Genomic DNA, 20,934 nt, shown 5'->3' with positions numbered 1-20,934 from the left:
ACTGGAATTTCCTGCTAATCTCCACCAATCTCCTTTCCCTCAATTGAGTGTCACCAACAATTTTCGACACCCGATCATACTGGCTATTAAGAATGCTGACCACCTGATGACGTGGATGGAAGCTATCAAAATGAAGCACCGAATTCCTGTCCGTACTTTTAACGAAGAGGTCCGTGCTGAGCTTCCCATCCTTCTTAAAGACACAAGTATCCAAAAAGGACACCTTCTCCCGGTCCGCGTTGACCACCAAGCGAATATGTCTGCATTTGCTATGTAAGTTGTCAACGAACGCTGTTAGGGTCGAACATGGCCCCGCCCACAAACAGAAAATGTCATCGATGTACCGCCACCATCCTCTGGCGTACATCGTGAACAGTGGGTCATGGTATACAAAGGCCTCCTCCCAGAGACCCATAAAAAGATTAGCATAAGAGGGGGCCACGTTCGACCCCATGGCGGTACAAATCCCTGCAGAAAAAAAAAAAAAAAAAAAATCGACCCTCAAAAGAAAAATTCTCCCGCAAAATCAAATTAAAAGCGCCATCAAAAAGCCACGCTGTTGGTGATCGTAGTCGGACCGGGTGAACAAATAGTGGTCTACAGCCTCTACACCGCCATCGTGTGGGATGGCGGTGTAGAGGCTCTCGACATCAATGGTGACCAGCAACAGTGTCCCCTCCACCTGCTCTATAGAGGCAAGCTTATTCAGGAAATCTCCTGTGTCCTTAATGTAGGAGTCTAACTGCGTAACATATGGTTGTAGCACCTTGTCTAAAAATTGTGCCGCAGGAGTGAACACAGAGTCCACTGCGGCAAAAATAGGTCGTCCGGGGGGGGGGGGGCGGTGGAGGCCCTTATGTATTTTCGGCAGTGTATAGAATAAAGGGACTGCAGGATGTTCATTAATCAAGAACTGTTTTAAAGGACTTAAGAGGCCTGATTTTTAAAAAATAAACAAAAAAAGTTAGATACCTGTGTGTTTTTGTAAGGCACGGAGGACGCCGTCCGCGCCCTCCGTGCCGTTCCGCCGGGTCCCCGCTGCTGAATATCCCCCCGAACGACCCCCGACCGCACAGCCCGGGTCGGGCTCTCCAGCCTTCACCAAGATGGCCGCCGGAGCTGGCCGCGGCTGCGCAGTCCGCATAGCCGCGAGTGCGGCTGCGCAGCTCTAAGGCCAACTACCCGATCCACGCTACTGTTACGTGGATCGGGAGGTTGGCCTTAGAGCTGCGCAGCCGCACTCGCAGCTATGCGGACTGCGCAGCCAGCTCCGGCGGCCATCTTGGTGAAGGCTGGAGAGCCCGACCCGGGCCGTGCGGTCGGGGGTCGTTCGGGGGGATATTCAGCAGCGGGGACCCGGCGGAACGGCACGGAGGGCGCAGACGGCGTCCTCCGTGCCTTACAAAAACACACAGGTATCTAACTTTTTTTGTTTATTTTTTAAAAATCAGGCCTCGTAAGTCCTTTAAGTCCTCTTCCACAATACCCTGACCAACGGCATTATCAACAAGTCCCTTAAGTTTCTGTTGTACTCGATATGGGCAGTTCTTCATACACATCACCATTGGCTAACTGCGCATATATCTCCTCCACATAATAGGCCATATTAAGGACCACCACCGCCCCTCCTTTGTAAGCTGGACGAATCGTAATGTCCTTCCGCTCTTGAAGACTAATAATCGCTGAACGTTCCTCACAGTTCTCCGTTGGCCATTTTTGCACTCAGCCTCAATGATGGCCAGTTCTCTTTTGACATTAGATATGAAAAGTTCAATAGCAGGATTGGAAGGTGGCTTAAATGCACTCTTATTCCTGAGGCCAGTATTCTTAAGGTAAAGACCATGTCCTTCAATTTCCTGAGCAACCGGACGTTCGGGAAGAGTACTGAAAATTTTTTTAAGTTTCACTGATCTAAAAAAAGTATGCAATTCGGTGTCCAAAAGAAAAAAATTGGGAAAATTGGTAGGACAAAAAGAAAGTCCAAAATTAAGAACCCTCTCCTCAATCGCACTAAGGGGAGAATCTGAAATGTTTACAATTAGGGAAACGACGTTTTCCTCTGGCGTAGTTGCATTGGATCTCTCCTGTTGTTTTTGCCCTTTGGACTGGTGTTTCCTGCCGCCCCTGCGGCTCCTTTTCCTGTGCTGGCAGGTGAGGAGTCCCCCGAGGGTACCGAGGTCTCAGATGTATTGCTCTCCTCTGCAGAGCTGCCTGCTGCTTCACCTTTCGGGCGGGGAGGGTTGCAGGGTCTGGGTCGGCCGCGTCCTCTTCCCCTGCTTGCTGCAGGGTTAGGAACCTTCTGCCATGTATATACGTAACCACTGGTATAATCCGAGACATCTCGTTAAACTGCGCTCGTTTCGTCTCTTCTTGGGAGTGCAGGAAAGTTTCCATCTTGTCATCAAGACTTTCCATATATTGGTCATACTCCTCCCCCGTCAGTGTATGGCGCAGTTCCGTTTCTAGAGCTTTTACTTTCTCATCGATCACTTGTAGTTCTCGATGTATCCTCACAATCGTAAACAAAATGGAATCAAAAGCGGCTTTATTCCAGATTTTTGGATACTTGTGTCTTTAAGAAGGATGGGAAGCTCAGCACGGACCTGTTCGTTAAAAGTACGGACAGGAATTCGGTGCTTCATTTTGATAGCTTCCATCCACGTCATCAGGTGGTCAGCATTCCTAATAGCCAGTATGATCGGGTGTCGAAAATTGTTGGTGACACTCAATTGAGGGAAAGGAGACTGGTGGAGATTGGCAGGAAATTCCAGTCTAGAGGCTATCCTTCTGATACACTGATCAAAGAGAAAAAACAAATTGGGTAGCAGGGGCAGGAATGTGGGACGAATAGCATTCGTCTCTACCTTCAACACTATTAGTGATGAGGCACAACGCATTGTTACCAAACATTGGCGCACCTTTAAAGATTCCCTCCCACATGTTCCTGAATTCCAGCAGCCTCCCTCATTTTCCTACAGAAGGGCCCCCTTGTTAAGATCCAAGCTTGTTCACTCAGACCCTAATCGTGGTTCCAATATACAGGTGCCTCGTGTGTGTGGTACTTTCCCTTGTCTCAGCTGCCACATGTGCTATAGCGTTATTAGAGGTGATGTTTTCTCTCACCCTTCTTCTGGAAAGAGATATGCGATTAGAGGTCGTTTTTCTTGTTGTTCACGCTTTGTTGTATATATGCTTAAATGTTCATGTGGCAGCTGTTACGTGGGAAAAACCACACAGGAGCTCAAAGATCGTGTTTCTAAACACAAATCCAATATCAGGGGTAAAAGCTTGGACCATGCAGTTTCAGAACATTTTGTTCAATTTAGACATGATGTCAGTCAGCTTAGAGTTCAAGTAATTGATGGGGTGCCCCGTGGGTTTAGGGGTGATAGGGGTAGAGAATTGTTAAAAATAGAGGCACGTTGGATTAGGGAATTGGGGACCATTGGTCGTGGGGGATTAAATAAGGAATACGATTTAAATTTTGTATGGTAAATGTCCTATGGTTCTGTGTCTGTTGTTTTGGGGGTGGGGGGTGCCTTTTAGGCTCAACACACACCATACAATCTTGATTGTTCAATCTTACCACTTTCATGTAGTATAAGAGCTTATCCAATCAATCATTCCAGGTATTTTCAATCTGTTGGCCCTTATACTACATAGATTTGGTAAATCTGTACAACCAAGATTGTATGGTGTGTGTTGAGCTTAAAGAGACTCCGTAACAAAAATTGCATCCTGTTTTTTATCATCCTACAAGTTCCAAAAGCTATTCTAATGTGTTCTGGCTTACTGCAGCACGTTTTACTATCACCATCTCTGTAATAAATCAACTTATCTCTCTCTTGTCAGACTTGTCAGCCTGTGTCTGGAAGGCTGCCAAGTTCTTCAGTGTTGTGGTTCTGTGATGCATCTCCCCCCTCCAGCCCCCTCTCTGCACACTGCCTGTGTATTATTTAGATTAGGGCAGCTTCTCTCTTCTCTCTTATCTTTTACAAGCTGGATAAATCCTCCTCTGAGCTGGCTGGGCTTTCACATACTGAGGAATTACATACAGGAAGAGCTGTCTGCACTCTGCAGGAAGAAACAGCCTGACACTTCAGTGGAAGATAGCTGCAGGGGGAAAGAAACACACAAATGATCTCTTGAGATTCAAAAGGAAGGCTGTATACAGCCTGCTTGTGTATGGATGTATTTTCTATGTGTGGACATACTGTACGTCAACCCACTTCCTGTTTTGGTGGCCATTTTGTTTGTTTATAAACAAACTTTTTAAAACTGTTTTTAACCACTTTTAATGCGGCGGGGAGCGGCGAAATTGTGACAGAGGGAAATAGGAGATGTCCCCTAACGCACTGGTATGTTTACTTTTGTGCGATTTTAACAATACAGATTCTCTTTAAGGGTCCTTTTCTTATTGTCATGTTGTATCTTATGTTCTTTTGCACTTTTTATAATGCATTATAGAACTAGGGGTGTTACTTTATGGGTTGAAACCAGGTCATCTATTGATAGCATTGGGCATGCGTACTTTTGTTTGTGTTCATTCCTTATTTTGATACGCGTACAATGCGTATGTTTTTCCGCATCGCGGCGATAATTGGAGGCCTGTATAGGCGTCCTTACGTACGTCTTTCCGCATTGGCGGTCATGTAACGTCGGTTGCCATGGCGACGGCGGGCAGCGCTCGGTGTACTCTTATATGCACTTTTATATTGCTTATGACATGTCTGTGCCCATGCCCTCTGCATCATGATGCCCTGGATTTTACCCTGGATCTTTTTAGATTTCCAATAGGTGCCATAGATCAGAGTTAGCAATGTTTTTCATTTACGTTTATGTTGTTGCAATGACATCATGCATTTCAAAATGTTTGACCAATGGAGTGGGAGGGCGGTACCCTTTGTGGACAAGCCCTGTAGTTCCCCATCAGGTCTAGTCATTTGCATAGGTTCCTCTGATTGGTTGCCATGTCATAGTTTTGACTATATAAGGAGCATGCTTGCAGTTGTTCATTTGGCTGTGTGGCGTGAACAAGGACTGTGATGGTCCGAAACGGTGGACCGTAGCCACTATGCAGCTATGATGTATGTACTTTTTATGATCCAATTAAGTAATTTTCTGATAAAAGAGCTGTGCTGGATCACCTTGGAGAAAAGAGATGTAGGTGGGGCAGGACTTGTGTATAGATTTGTAGACCAAACATAGGATCTGACAGCTGATTCTGAAGTGTATTGGGAGCCAGTGAAGCGATTTGCATACGTGGAGACAGAACGTTGGGAGGAGTAGATTAGTCTGGCTGCCGCCACATTATAACGGACCACAGACAAGAGTCATCAAGCAGAATATGTAACGGGCGGCGGACAAAAGACAACCGTAACCCCATTAGTTTTGGGTGAGTGCAGGAACACTTGACCCAGAAAAGGTTTGACTAGGACGCTCTCGGTGGACCGGTAACAGTGCAGAGGTCGGCGTTTCGCTCTCTAAGTAAATGAGGCTGGATAAAACTTGATATTTAAATCCTATAATCAGCTGTGGTTAATTAAACAGCCTGCTGTTATGAGACTGCAAAGAAGTGGGCTTAGCTGCTAAGAGCTCACTTAGGGCAAGATTAGATTTTTTTTCAAAGCAGGACTATATATTATAGTAAACTACAATGAACGACACCTACACGAGGTAGGCCATACTTACACAATGGTCATAAAAGTCTGATAATATGCCCTTTTCATGTCTTGGGAACTTCCCTGACCCCTTTCAGAGAGTCCAGTGAAACCTCCTTAGGGTGGGCTGGACAGGGGCAGGAAACACCGACGAATTAATGAAATGCTGCATGTAGCCCGATACTATAATGAATTGGCTCAGGAATAAGATCAAACTAAGGCACATGGGAGGAAAGACAAGACAAATAACATTTATATTGCTATTTTCTCCTGGTGGACTCAAAGCGCCAGAGCTGCAGCCACTAGGGGGCACTCAGTAGGCAGTAGCAGTGTTAGGGAGTCTAGCCCAAGGACTCCTTACTGAATAGGTGCAGGCTTACTGGACTGGAAGATCCAGGATTTCAACCTGGTTTCCTGTGTCAGAGGCAGAGCCCTTAACCAGTACACTATCCAGCTACTACATGCACATGAAAACATGGACATTTTCTAAAAGATTCATAAACTTCTCACAACTGTGTCACTACTTTAGACCATTATTGGTTAATGGATAGGCTGCATTCTCAGTGATGTCACTGGTCTCTAGTGATTGGATAAGCTGCATTCTCAGTGATGTCACTGGTCTCTAGTGAATGGACAGGCTGCATTCTCAGTGATGTCACTGGTCTTTAGTGATTGGATAAGCTGCATTCTCAGTGATGTCACTGGTCTCTAGTGAATGGACAGGCTGCATTCTCAGTGATGTCACTGGTCTCTAGTGATTGGATAAGCTGCATTCTCAGTGATGTCACTGGTCTCTAGTGAATGGATAGGCTGCATTCTCAGTGATGTCACTGGTCTTTAGTGATTGGATAGGCTGCATTCTCAGTGATGTCACTGGTCTCTAGTGAATGGATAGGCTGCATTCTCGGTGATGTCACTGGTCTCTAGTGAATGGATAGGCTGCATTGTCAGAGATGTCACTGGTCTCTAGTGAATAGATGGGCAGAATTCTCAGTGATGTCACTGGTCTCTAGTGATTGGAAAAGCTGCATTCTCAGTGATGTCGCTGGTCTCTAATGAATGGATAGGCTGCTTCCTCAGAGATGTCACTGGTCCCTAGTGAATGGATAGGCTGCATTCGCAGTGATGTCACTGGACTCTAGTGAATGGATAGGCTGCATTCTCAGTGATGTCACTGTACTCTAGTGAATGGATAGGCTGCATTCTCAGTGATGTCACTGGTCTCCAGTGAATGGATAGGCTGCATTCTCAGCAATGTCACTGGTCTCTAGTGTATGAGTGAGTGGAGTCCTCTACAATGCAATAAGTCTGTAGAGAGCAAATCGGCAATGTTTTGGCTCAGCAGACGCACTGTATAATACAACCACCTTCACTGCGTTGAAGATGGAGCTATTTTTCAAGTACCTTAAATCAATACATTCTGGCACAGACAGCAGAGCCCTCAAATCATCCTGTCTGAAACCCCGGCGTATGGAAACGGAATGAGTTTGTGCCTTCACAAAGAGCAAAACATCCAAGTTAGTGTCTTATCATCACAGATACGAGAGCCACAAGGGAAAACGGTCGTGCAGAAAATAGATGAGTTGCTGCATTACACCGGTCGGCAGCAGCGAGCGCCGAGGTCCCTGGAATCTGCCTTGGGGATGGAAGAAATGTAAAATAAACTGAAAATAACAGAAAACTGCTATCTTCACACATTTAAAGAGGAACGCAGATGAAAATAAAGTAATAAAAAAATGCTTCAATTATGTCTAAATGATTTAGTCAGTGTCCCATTGTAAAATATTTCCTCTCCCTGATTTACATTCTGACATTTATCACATGGCAATATTTTTACTGCTGGCAGGTGATGTCAGTGGAAGGAGATGCTGCTTGCTTTTTTAGCAGTTGGAAACAGCTGTTATTTCCCACAATGCAACGAGGCTCCCACAGAGTGAGGTCAGAACCATGGTGCTGACATCACACTGTGGGAGGGGTTTCACCACAATATCAGCCATACAGACCCCGTGATGATCCGTTTGTGAAAAGGAATAGATTTCTCATGTAAAAGGGGGTATCAGCTACTGATTGGGATGAAGTTCAATTCTTGGTTACGGTTTCTCTTTAAAGCAAACCTGAACTGAAAATTAAAAGTCAAAATAAACATACACTCTACATACTTACCTCCCATGTAGTTTGCTCATCAATCTCTTTCTCCTCTCCCACGTCCTGTTTATCCACTGTGATCGCTGGAATTCTCTGTCCTACTTTTTTAAAAAAAGGTGATGACCCCATAACGGCTTCCTAGTCAGCACACTGTTTAACTATAATATCTCCAACTTGAGGCATAAGGAAACATGGACTTTACCTTGCACCTCAGTTGCCCTTTCAGTTATAACTGACAGCAACTGATATATAACTGACAGCAACTGATGTATCAAGATCTAGCTAGTCAGGACAGGAAGGAATCATTTTTAGAAGAAAATGGTGAGCTTCTGAGAGGAACTGACGGTGAGGTAAGTATGTAATATTCATTTGTAGGTACATCATTTGTTTATTAATAATTATTAAAATTAATCATTCTACTTGATTCACGTTCACCTTAGAGGATATCTGAGCTGAAAAAAATTGTAAGCAGAGGGCAGCAGAACTGCAGAGCTGGGCAAGATAAGAGGCTGAAGACGTTCGATCGTTCCCTGATCCTACTTTCAAAATCAACGAACAACGAGATGTGATCGATCGCTTAAACGATCATTCAAATTTCTGCTAAAAAATCTAATGACTTTAGCGTAAATCTTAACAACTGCTCGTACAAAACTAACAACCGTAGTGGGTAATCTGCTGTAGTTAAAAGTCGCCATTAAACGATATTAAGCGATATTACGAATACGATAATTCATCAAGAAAAGAAGTCTGGAAAATAGTGTTGTGGGTGTGGACCTATAAAGGAAAGACACATAAGGTCATAAGAGGTTATTTGCGATTTAGCCTCTATTACTGCTCTATATTACACAGACTAGTCCCCCCCCCCCCAGCCGCCCCCCCACCATGGCATGACTGCTGCTCTTCCTTCTCCCCCCGATCATCTGCTTAGACGGCTCTGTGAATCACAGCAGTCACAGCTCAGTGATGCCGCATGTTCAGCCGCAGACTAAGAAAAGCAAATTTGATTCCTGTGACTATATTTGCAGTCCTATTTTTAGCGTGAAATAATGCTCTTTGCATTGGCTTTTCTCCCCGAGGATCGCAGGCAGCCAAGATCCGAAATGAATTCACACGGAAGCCACCGGGGATGAAAGTTGTCGTTGAAGCGCAGATTATGCTGAGTGATGTAAACACGATCTCCGGGCGGACTGCGGAGAAAATAGCCATTTCTGGCATTTTTCTTTCCCTGGCGGTTTCCTCGGAAGATGAGAAGAGAAAGGATCGGGGTGAAAGTTGTGGAATGCGTCTTCTGCGCAGAGATCTGTGTTTATGTGACCGATGTGTCCGGTTCCCTGGCTGAGATGGAAAGTTACAGGACATCAATGTGACCTCCCCGCTATGTTTATTCCAAAATAAAATGACAAATCACCAGACGGCGCACAGGTCAGGAGGAACAATGCTGGGGAAAATGCCGAGTTCAGCCGCCCTGATAGTTGTCACACCCCGTCTCATGAAACGTTAGCATCTTCTTAGGAGATATTTTGGGCCTTAAAGTTAAAGAGGAACTTTATGAAAGATAGTAGTAAGGGAGAAAAAAATAAATGAAGTGAGAAGTTAGCCTGCAGGTCAGCATCTGTACTGCTGACCGGTGCCCGGTATGGGTGCGCAGACACAGAACACGCCCAGGGATGGGAGCGTGACAGGGGAGCACGCCTGGCCAGGCTTTCGAGCATAACTGCCGGCAACCGTAGTCACCCGGGAGACGGTGAGGAACGAGAGGCCTTAAAGGGAACCAGAGATGAAGCACCCTTGTGTATTTTACCATATATATCAGTAAGAACATTAGAGAAAACCCTTACCATGCTCTCTGTTTCATCCTCACTGCTAAAAGTGTCTGTTATCAGCTGTGATAAGAATCCCGGACTGAGCATTCAGTCTGGCATTGCAGGGAATAATTATAGCTGAGTCATTATAGCAGAGCCACAAGGGGGCAGGCTTGGGCTTGAAAAAGCACCAGAGAAGACAGACTCAGGTATAATCTTTCCGTAGCAAAGCTAGACTGAATGCTCAGTCGGGGATTCTTATCAGAGGTGATAACAGTCAGATTAAACAGAAAACAATGAAACAAAGAGCAGGGTAGGTGTTTACTGTCATGTTCCCACTGATTTATAAGGTAAAATACAAGAGGGTGCTTCATCTCTGGTTCTCTTTAAGGGGGCTTGAGTAAGCCCCAGGTAAGTATGGAACCTGAGACGCTTCTCATCTCAGGTACACTTTAAAGTCCTGATCCGCCATGATGGTCATGATCAACACGCGTCACAAGGGAATCGAATAAACGTACCCATGTCGAGAAATCGCAGAAATGATTGCGGGAAAAATTGGCAAAAAAATTGTGTCGTGGGAACAGACCTTAAGGTGTTGCTGTTTTAAAGTGTCGTTCTGGGGCTTAAAAGGAGCCTGAAGTAAGAAGTATCTGAAGGCTGTTGTATTTATTTCCTACACAATGCACATTGCCTGGCTGTCCTGCTGATCTTTCTGGCATAATGGCATCAGTAGTTTTCAGTCAAAGAGCATGCAGCTAATCTAGTCAGATTTTGGTCAGAAACATCTGATCTTGGTCTATTGTTAGAAGTATTAGTAGGGATTAGATTGTGAGCTCCTTTGAGGGACAGTTAGCGACAAGACAATACATATATATACACTGTACAGCGCTGCGTAATATGTCGGCGCTATATAAATACTAAATAATAATAATAATATTAGAGGCAGAGGATCAGCAGGACAGCCAGGCATCTGGCATTGTTTAAAACAGGGGTGTCAAACTCAAATACAAAGTGGGCCGAAATTGAACACTGGGACAAAGTTGTGGGCCAACCCAATGTCAACTGGCCACCTTATGTTCCCTGGTGTCTAATTGCCTCCCCCCCTCAAACTCCTATATAGTTCCCTTGTGTCTAGTGGTCCTCATCCCTTCCCTATACAGTTCCCTGGTGTCTCGTGGTCCTACCTCCCCTATACAGTTCCCTGGTGTCTAGTGGTCCCCACTCCCCTATACAGTTCCCAAGTGTTTAGTGCTTTCCCTCTACCTCGAATATGGCTTCCCTGGTGTTCTAGGGCTTCACCTCCAATATAGCTTCCCTGGTGGTCTAGAGAGGGACAAATTTAATGGCTCCGAGGGCCAGATTTGGCCCGCGGGCCAGAGTTTGACATGTATAGTTTAAAATGAAATAAATATAGCAGCCTCTCACATATCCCTCTCACTTCAGGTTTCAGCATGGTAAGTTATTTCATTTTGTGTTGATAAATTTTAGAACCCCTTAAACATAAATGGAGGACACATTCAGGTGCTGTGAAATCATACTGAAAGCAATCGTTTCATTGGAAAAATATAAATACAACACAATTTATTTATCTGTAAAAGTTCAGTGAATGCTACACGCTGCATAGGCTAATAGAGATAATTACCTTCCCTCAGACGATCCACAATGAAGGTGAACCCCGTTGTTCTGGGGTGCAGGACGTACTCATACTTCTCCAGAGAGTTCTTCTCGGCAAACTCGTGGCTACGGGATTTGGTGTAGTCTACACGTAAATAAAAAGGAAACCATTTTAATGGAAATCTTGTAAACAAGTCAAAACAACTCCTGATTTACCTAAAGTTTCTCCTGCATGATTCTCAATCATTGTTAGAAGTAAACAAAAGGAATATGAAATAACCAAATAACATCAGTTGAAATGACATATAAATCTACACACGTAAATGTACCCTATAACTAAGGAAGTAATAGAGGGGGTGGGCACTTATTACGCCTGAGGGTCAGGCATAGCATGCACAGGATCCACATTTGAATCTACCCTGGGTGAGGAAAGAGAACAAGGTTGGCAAGGTACAAGGGAAAGATCAAAAGGGCCAAAAGGGAGAGGAGTAAAGGGGCAAGAAGAAGGGGCAAGTGTAAAGGCGACAGGATAAAAATGGCACTAAGCAAGAGAGAAGATAGTAGGGTGAAAGGATGAGGAGGCAATGGAAAAGGATGCTGGTCGGAGGGGGAGGAAGGGAAGTGGAAAAGAATGAGGTGAACAAGAAAAGGGGTTAGGAGGAGAGGGGCAAGAAGCAGGGTAAAGAACGAGGTGTACGAGAAGAAAGGTAAAGGACGAGAGGAGCAAGAAGCAGGATAAAGGACGAGAGGGGCAAAGGGGATGGATGAGAGGGGGCAAGGGAAGGGAGAGGGAAGGGGAAGGACAAGAGGGTTAAATTGAAAATGAAAGGATGAGGGGGCAAAGGAGAAGGGAAAGGACGAGAGGGGGAAAGGGGAAGGACGAAGGTGGAAAGGGGAAGGACGAGAGGGGGAAAGGGGAAGGACGAGAGGGGGAAAGGGGAAGGACGAGAGGGGGAAAGGGGAAGGACGAGAGGGGGAAAGGGAAAGGACGAGAGGGGGAAAGGGAAAGGACGAGAGAAGGAAAGAGAAAGGACAAAAGGGGGAAAAGAAAAGGAAGAGGGATGAGAGGGGGAAAGGACGAGGGGGCAAAGGGAAAGGATGTGAGGGGCAAAGGAGAAGGGAAAGGCGGAGAGGGGCACAGGGGAAAGGAAAGAACGAAAGGGGGAAAGGACGAGAGGGGGAAAGGAAGAGAGGGGCAAAGTGGTAGGGAAGGGATGGGGGGGAAAGGACGAGAGGGAGAAAGGGAAAGGACGACAGGGGTAAAGGGAAAGGATGAGAAGGTCTTCGATGTGATAAGAACAAGCAGGAAAGGACTGGAATAATGAGAAAGTCAATGAAAAGGGAAAGGATGAGCGGGGCAAAGGGAAAGGATGTGAGGGGCAAAGGAGAAGGCAAAGGCGGTGAGGGGCACAGGGGAAAGGAAAGAACGGAAGGGGGAAAGGATAAGGAAGAGAGGGGAAAGGACGAGAGGGGGAAAGGAGAAGAGAAAGGAAGAGAGGGGCAAGTTGGTAGGGAAGGGATGGGGGGGGGAAAGGACGAGAGGGAGAAAGGGAAAGGATGAGAAGGTCTTCGATGTGACAAGAACAAGCAGGAAAGAACTGGAGTAATGAGAAAGTCAATGAAAAATGAAGGACTTAGGCTCCCTGCACACTGCAAACCCGATTTGCGATTCCGATTCCGCTTTTCAAAATCCGATTCCGATTTTCCCTGAATGCTATCAACAGAAAAATGCAGAAAAAAATGCAGCATGCAGTAACGATTAAAAGTCGAAATCGGATGTAAAAAACGATTACAAATCGGAATCGCATGCAGTGTGCAGGGAGCATGAGAGGGAGCCAGAGAGTCAGGAGAAGAGAATAATAAGCACCAGTGGCAGTAAAGCAGGAAGTGTGCTCATTCTATGAATTCCCGACCACAGTAATCCAGCACATTAGAATTTGCCAGCACTGGAACTCCGCAGCCTTCAGAGCGCACAGCAAAGGTGGATGCAGAAGAAACCCTCCAATTCCTGGAGATCAGTGGGCTCGCGGTGTGACGTACGCTGACGTGTAAAGCTGGGCTTTGGCTGAACCTAATAGACACTTGGTAGAAATTAATGGCAGGCTGTTAGTTGAGGAGTGATTCAGTGGAAATCTGGCCTCGATGCACATGGCTCCGGCGTGAATCACATACAGCAGCTTCATGTCTCAGCGAGAATGGCTGCTGCCAGCGGGACGCTCACACGCTAATCACCGCTCGCTACTTGTATCAGAGAGCTTCAGCGAATAAACAAACGCATAAACAGGCGTAACGGGAAACCATGAAGCCAAAATATAAAATGACACAAATAAATCCAGGCTAAAAATAAAATACAAAAAGCGATGCCTGGACTGCGCACATGCAAAAAGAACGACGGGGAAATAGTAAAATCACTGATAGTCTACTATTGGGCAGCGCTAATTCCGATAATAAAATATCGGTGAATTTTACCAGTATTTTACTATCGCCAAACCTAACACTATTCTCCCACAAGCCCTCCCTCTACCAATACCTAACCCTAACCACGCTCCCTGACGATGCCTAACCCTAACCAACCCCCTACTGATGCCTAACCCTACTGACCCCATTAGACAAGGCCTAAGCGTAGCCAACATCGCCCCCTACCCAAGTGATGTCTAACCCTGACTACGCCCCCGCCAATGCCTAACCCTAGCCAGCCCCCTACCGATGGCTAACCCTAACCGACCCCACTGACAATGCCTAACCCTAACCAATCCCCCCTTTGATGCCTAACCAATCCCCTTTGATGCCTAACCCAAATCAATCCCCCTTTGATGCCTAACCCTAACCAATCCCCCCTTTGATGCCTAACCAATCGCCCCTTTGATGCCTAACCCAAACCAATCCCCCCTTTGATGCCTAACCCTAACCAATCCCCCCTTTGATGCCTAACCAATCTCCCCTTTGATGCCTAATCCAAACTAATCGCCCCTTTGATGCCTAACCCTAACCAATCGCCCCTTTGATGCCTAACCAACCTTCCTTCCAGGTCGCCTAAGTGCTGCGCCTGACTTGGGCACCACCATAGGCTGTAATGTTAATTACAGCTATAGCGACCTTTAGTATGTAAGTTTGCCCTTTAGATTTTATGCTCACAAGGGCAGAGCTCTCTCCCCCTTTTCTGTCTAGCAATTTGTTATTCATTTCGTAGCTTGCACTCTGCAGTACATTTTATTCATCAGGTTACATCTGTCATTGTAGCCATCAGTTCTGTATTTTGCACCAGTGTCCATATTTGATGTATATCATTGTCTGTATCATTATGCACCCCCTGTTTGTTTTCCTACTTTGCACAGCGCCACGGAGTATGTTGGCGCTTTATAAATTAATAATAATGGTGCAGCCTAGATTAAGTTTAAATGGCTAATTCGGGTACCGGTGCCTTGAATTACACATCCAAAGGATGGAATTGGGTAATCAGCCCTGTGCCCAACATGTGCTCAGCCAAAACAAATCGATGCCCCCCCTCCTTCCCCAAACCCTAATCCTAACCAACCTGACTCCCATACAACCCCCCCCCCACCACAATGGTTAACCCTAACCAACCCCATACCTATGCCTAACTGCCCGCACCGCAACCCCACCGATATCTGCACAGCCTTCTCTGCTATGTATAGAAAATATCAGGCACCTTAGTAGTCAGAGCTCTTTATCGGGGCCTATGGTATTAGCCGCTGTAAAGGGAAATTTGGTAAAATTCAATCAAATAGTGCTATACAACCTGCAGGTACAAATAGCGGGCGCAAAGCACTGCAGCTTAGAAGGTAGTTGTATATACGTACCAAGGCTACGCTCGCCCTCTGGCATGGGACGCAAATCGATCGATAGAATGATCGTTCATCGTCAATCCACACCACTAATGGCAACTGACCTGATTGATTGTATGGTCGACCATTCAGGAGATTGTATTATGATGTTCCAATACATTTTTGATACTGTTTTGAGACACCCTCTGCAAGTTTTTTGTATTTGCTAATAGGCACCTTAAGTTTGTGAGTAAAGCCTTGTACAAAGATTCAATTTTGATTGGCCAACCACTGATGAATTTTACCACCTCCATGCAGTATCAGAGTTTACCGACACAATCTCTTCATAGTTTTCCAAATCAGTTTGCCCTACTGCTACATGGAAGTGATCAAATTGGCCATTAAAGTGAACCAGAGACGAAGCACCCTAATGTATTTTACCATATATATCAGTAGGAACATTCGAGAAAACTCCTACCCTGCTCTCTGTTTCATCCTTCACTGCTCAGCCTGCCTGTTACCAGCGCTGATAAAATCCCAGACTGAGCATTCAGTCTGGCTTTGCTCAGGAATCATTATAGCCGAATATGTCTTCTCTGATGTCTTTTCAAGCCCAAGCCTGCCCCCTCCTGGCTCTGCTTTCCTGTTCTGTATACTGCAGCATCACAGAGAGCTGTTATGAAATGGGAGGAGCTGCTAATGTAAGGGTATATTAAAAATGTATTTTTTTTATCTATATTTGTTAGTCATAAGAGGTTTTTAGAAATGGCGATTTCATTTTGCACAAAGCCTACTAAATAATATGCTTTTCTGATAAGCTGTGTTTTGCATGGAGTTTTAGTAAAAAAAAAAAAAAAACGGCACACCAGAGCAGCAAAAATACCAGGTGTAGTATTTATTTTATAGACTCTATCAGGGGATATGTTTATTTAGTGCCAAAGGCCAAAGCGTTCATCTCTGGTTTCCTTTGTTGTTGTGTACCAGGCTCTAATGGTGGTCTGAAGAGAGAGAAGGGGGCAGTTTCATGATTATTGCATGCAAATCCCTGCATATTGAGCACTGTGCACGTTGATATAGCTTAAGGTGGCCGCTAACGGCAAATTTCTAGCGAAAAATCGTTTGAGCGATCAGAAATTCTAATCAGATTGGTTGTAAATAATCTCCACTGATGGGCACAATTGATAACGGACTATAAAAACAGCCATCCGATCGGCTTTTCGTCTAACCAACATTTGGCTTTTTTTTGTCTGTTGTGATAGATAGGAGGCAAAGATTGGTTCATTGATGATGTAGTGAACGATTTCACTTCCGATCAGAACTATCTGATCGCTCAAACGATTAATCTCTAGAAATTGCACCTTTAGACGCCGTCTGTGCTCGCTTGCTCAAGCATTGCAAAGAAAAATGACTCAGAATTATTAAATGAATGCAGATCCAGTACTATAGTATACTTTGTGTGCTGGAGTATGACAATTTCTGATATAGTAAACTCCTGATAGAATAAACCACTTGGCCCAGTGTCCCTTGGAGTTTACTATAAAGGAATTCTCCTGTTCTCCTTCATGTCTCAGGTGTACGACAGAGAGACGTGCCTAAAGCTCCAGAACTTTCCACCGTCGCCCTCGGTCATCGCTTATTTGCCGGGTGACACGCTCCTCAGTGTCTCAGGTGTACGACAGAGAGTAAGACGTGCCTAAAGCTCCGGAACTTTCCACCGTTGTCCTCGGTCATTTTATTTGCCGGGTGACACGCTCCTTAATGTCTCAGGTGTACGATAGAGAGCGAGATGTGCCTAAAGCTCCAGAACTTATAAGCAGCCCGCAGGCTTTATAAAGCAGCAGAGGACTGTTTGGGAGTGAGTATTTCCCTTTGTGTGTTTGGTAAGTTTCAGAGCAGTTGGGGACAGGCTCTTGGGGGTGGCAGCTCCAGGGCTTGACTGCGCTCACATATGGTGTTACATGCTGGTTCTGGGTCCCCGGGCAGTGAGAGTTCCCGGGGCCCCAGGCTGGCTTGTGCACCATTGTTTTTAATTTTACTGTAGATTCCCATGCAGTTTAGTTAGGAGGGGGGCAGATGAGAGGGAATATCCTGCACGCTGGTGCCCCCTGCTGGTCATATAGCCATTGTCTATATGCAACTGAAGCCCTCTCCAACGATTGGCTGACCTGCTCAGCTTCTGCTTGATTAATCACTGCAGACTAGGTGTAACGTGTGTGTGCACTTCTTATTGGCTTATAAGCAGCCTGCAGGCTTTATAAAGCAGCAGAGGACTGTTTGGAAGTGAGTATTTCCCTTTGTGTGTTTGGTAAGTGCCTAAAGCTCCAGAACTGTCCACTGTCGCCCTCGGTCATCGCTTATTTGCTGGGTGACACGCTCCTCAGTGTCTCAGGTGTACGACGGAGAGTAAGACGTGCCTAAAGCTCCGGAACTTTCCACCGTTGCCCTCGGTCATCGCTTATTTGCCGGGTGACACGCTCCTTAGTGTCTCAGTTGTACAACAGAGAGTAAGACGTGCCTAAAGCTCCGGAACTTTCCACCGACGCCCTCGGTCATCGCTTATTTGCTGGGTGACACGCTCCTCGGTGTCTCAGGTGTATGAAAGAGAGTAAGCCGTGCCTAAAGCTCCGGAACTTTCCACCGTTGCCCTCGGTCATCGCTTATTTGCCGGGTGACACGCTCCTTAATGTCTCAGGTGTACGATAGAGAGTGAGATGTGCCTAAAGCTCCGGAACTTTCCACCGTCGCCCTCGGTCATCGCTTATTTGACGGGTGACACGATCCTCAGTGTCTCAGGTGTACGACAGAGAGTGAGATGTGCCTAAAGCTCCTGGAACTTTCCACCGTCGCCCTCGGCCATCTTATTTGCCGGGTGACACGCTCCTTAATATCTCAGGTGTACGATAGAGAGTGAGATGTGCCTAAAGCTCCGGAACTTTCCACCGTCGCCCTCGGCCATCTTATTTGCCGGGTGACACACTCCTTAATATCTCAGGTGTACGACAGAGAGTGAGATGTGCCTAAAGCTCCGGAACTTTCCACCATCGCCCTCGGCCATCTTATTTGCCGGGTGACACGCTCCTCAGTGTCTCAGGTGTACGACAGAGAGTGAGATGTGCCTAAAGCTCCGGAACTTTCCACCGTCGCCCTCGGTCATCGCTTATTTGCCGGCAATTGCTCAGGTGTGAAAACTTATCTCTGAAAATAATGAGGGTGAAATTCTCCAGGGTGACATCAGCGCAATTAGAATTTCCTCGCCGCAGAAAAGGATGAGGGAAATAAGTGTTTTATTCCAATGGAAGGACTAAAATAGAAGCGAGCTACATTACATGTAAACCTCAATCAACAACACCAGCCGTCCTCAGTCAGGGCAAGTGGAGGTGAACTGAATGCCACAGAGGACGAGGCTTAGAAAAATGCACTTATATAGCGTTCTAGTGTGTATCTGAATGTGCACTTTCTTCACATGTAAACAAATCTGTTCCAATACAGACAGAGATCGCTGTTTGTGGGAATGTGCAGATGTGATAAAAAGTAAAGCTGGAGATACATAAGGCGACATTGCGACCTGATCGACCATCTGATGCAATAAATGTATCATATCAGATGAAAATAGGTGCCGCAAGAAGCATGCCCAATCAACAACTTAACCAATTTCAGAATCAATTGGTAAAATGTATCAATTGAGCAAGCTGGAAAATCTCAGTCCGTCGTGGCCGTTCAGATGTGTGGCAGAAATGTTGTGTGATATTGTGACAACCGTGGCAGAGTCCCAGCTGCTGTCCCCCCAAATGTAAATATTACCTCCCCCATTGTAAAGCCATCCGTCCAGCTGCACTGACTCCCGGTCTCGTCTACCCCAAGTGGAGCTCGGTGTGATGGTGGTGCACGGTTGACACGGGAGTCGTTGCAGCTGGACAGGTGAGATTACAATTTACAGGCAACGGGGCGCGGCCAGGATCAGCAGCGCCTCTGAAATTGATTGGGAATTGGCCTGCGGAGAGTGGGCAGCTAACAGATCTCTATCCAATCAGATTGGATCAGAGAGAGGTCGGTCTCTTGGTCGATCTGCCCATCATCGCTAGATGTATAGGCACCACAAAGCACTCAAAAAATGCAAGAGAAGAGGACAGGCTGTTAAAAATGCATCCTCTTGTCAGTTTAGGCTGGGTCCCCATTTGAGCCGGACTCCAGCGGCCAGCGTAGTATCCGCCAGGTCTGTGGAGCCGGAGCAATTTTTGGTACCTGGAGTTGGAGTCGGTGGTTTCAAACTGAGGAGTCGGAGTCAGATGATTTTTTAACCAAATCAATAGCCGTTGTAAAAATTAGACTAAGGAGTCGGAGTCGAGGAGTCGGAGCAATTTTGGGTACCTGGAGTCGGAGTCTGAGTCAGTGGTTTCATAAACTGAGGAGTCTGAGTTGGATGATATTTGTACAGACTCCACAGCCCTGGTATCTGCTCAGATGGTCAGTTTGTGGTTGGAGCCCGAGGCAGATGCGATTCCACCATAGTCTATATGGAAACCGCATGCGCTCCCTGGGAAAAATTGCAGACCACACAAAAGTGCATTCCGCGTACTGCAATGGATCAGTATGAATGGATCCTATTTATAAAATAGTGTTCACTGTCAGTTTTTCATGGTGGCTAAACAGACCTAAAAATGTTAATTTTCCGATACAGTGGGGACCAAGCCTTAACTCTGTACACAAGCTCGATCACCGGCGGTGTAATACTAGCCATCCTCAACGGTTTGTGATGAATGAACAATGTCTAAGCACGTTTGAATTCAATAACGGTCTACAGGTCAGATGGTTAGCGGAAGCACTAAGCTGAATAGGTAACTAGTAGCTGGTCTTTGAATAGAGCGATTGTTTGTGATGGTTCGTTACGAACAACTTTCTAAAGATTAACCCCATCGGGCGAACCAACCTGACAGAAAGGAGCGGTCTACATGGACCATAATCGCCTTCTTTCACCGTCGTTGGTACATCCCATTCCACCCCCCCCCCCCCCCAACAGTCCCCAGCGGACCCAATGTTCCTCAATTATGGGCAAAAGCAGTTCGCATTTGTATGGAGCTTTAGGTTGCGTGCACACCCAGTTTTGATTGGCCAATTTTACCACCTCCAAGTACTATAGGGGCCAACAGATTTTTAATACTAAGAAAAGATGGTGTAGGTGACCTCCCATACTACATGGAGGTGGTAACAATGGATAGCTCCCATACTACATGGAGACGGTAACACTGTACAGCTCCCATACTACATGGAGGTGGTAACACTGGACAGCTCCCATACTACATGGAGGTGGTAACACTGGACAACTCCCATACTACATGGAGGTGGTAACACTGAACAGCTCCCATACTACATGGAGGTGGTAACACTGAACAGCTCCCATACTACATGGAGGTGGTAACAATGGACAGCTCCCATATTACATGGAGGTGGTAACACTGAACAGCTCCCATACTACATGGAGGTGGTAACAATGGACAGCTCCCATACTACATGGAGGTGGTAACACTGAACAGCTCCCATACTACATGGAGGTGGTAACACTGAACAGCTCCCATACTACATGAAGGTGGTAACACTGGATAGCTCCCATACTACATGGAGGTGGTAACAATGGACAACTCCCATACTACATGGAGGTGGTAACACTGAACAGCTCCCATACTACATGGAGGTGGTAACACTGAATAGCTCCCATACTACATGGAGGTGGTAACACTGAATAGCTCCCATACTACATGGAGGTGGTAACACTGTATAGCTCCCATACTACATGGAGGTGGTAACACTGAACAGCTCCCATACTACATGGAGGTGGTAACACTGAACAGCTCCCATACTACATGGAGGTGGTAACACTGAACAGCTTCCATACTACATGGAGGTGGTAACACTGAACAGCTCCCATACTAC

The 20,934-nt window shown here is 46.0% G+C and overlaps 1 protein-coding gene across 2 annotated transcripts in view; it reads right to left on the bottom strand.

The window, feature by feature from the left end:
• Positions 1-20,934, bottom strand: part of LCLAT1 (lysocardiolipin acyltransferase 1) — a 162,995-nt gene that overhangs the window by 59,865 nt on the left and 82,196 nt on the right. For both annotated transcript variants that reach the window (XM_068232773.1, XM_068232772.1), the window contains exon 5: positions 11,250-11,366. In XM_068232773.1, the coding sequence (XP_068088874.1) occupies positions 11,250-11,366 (117 nt within the window). The remainder of the gene's footprint in view (positions 1-11,249; positions 11,367-20,934) is intronic.

Source organism: Hyperolius riggenbachi, chromosome 4 (genome assembly GCF_040937935.1).
Source record: "Hyperolius riggenbachi isolate aHypRig1 chromosome 4, aHypRig1.pri, whole genome shotgun sequence".
Classification (NCBI taxonomy): Eukaryota; Metazoa; Chordata; class Amphibia; order Anura; family Hyperoliidae; genus Hyperolius; species Hyperolius riggenbachi.
The sequence above is the reverse complement of the archived record's forward strand: the minus strand, read 5'-3'. Positions and strand labels throughout refer to the sequence as shown.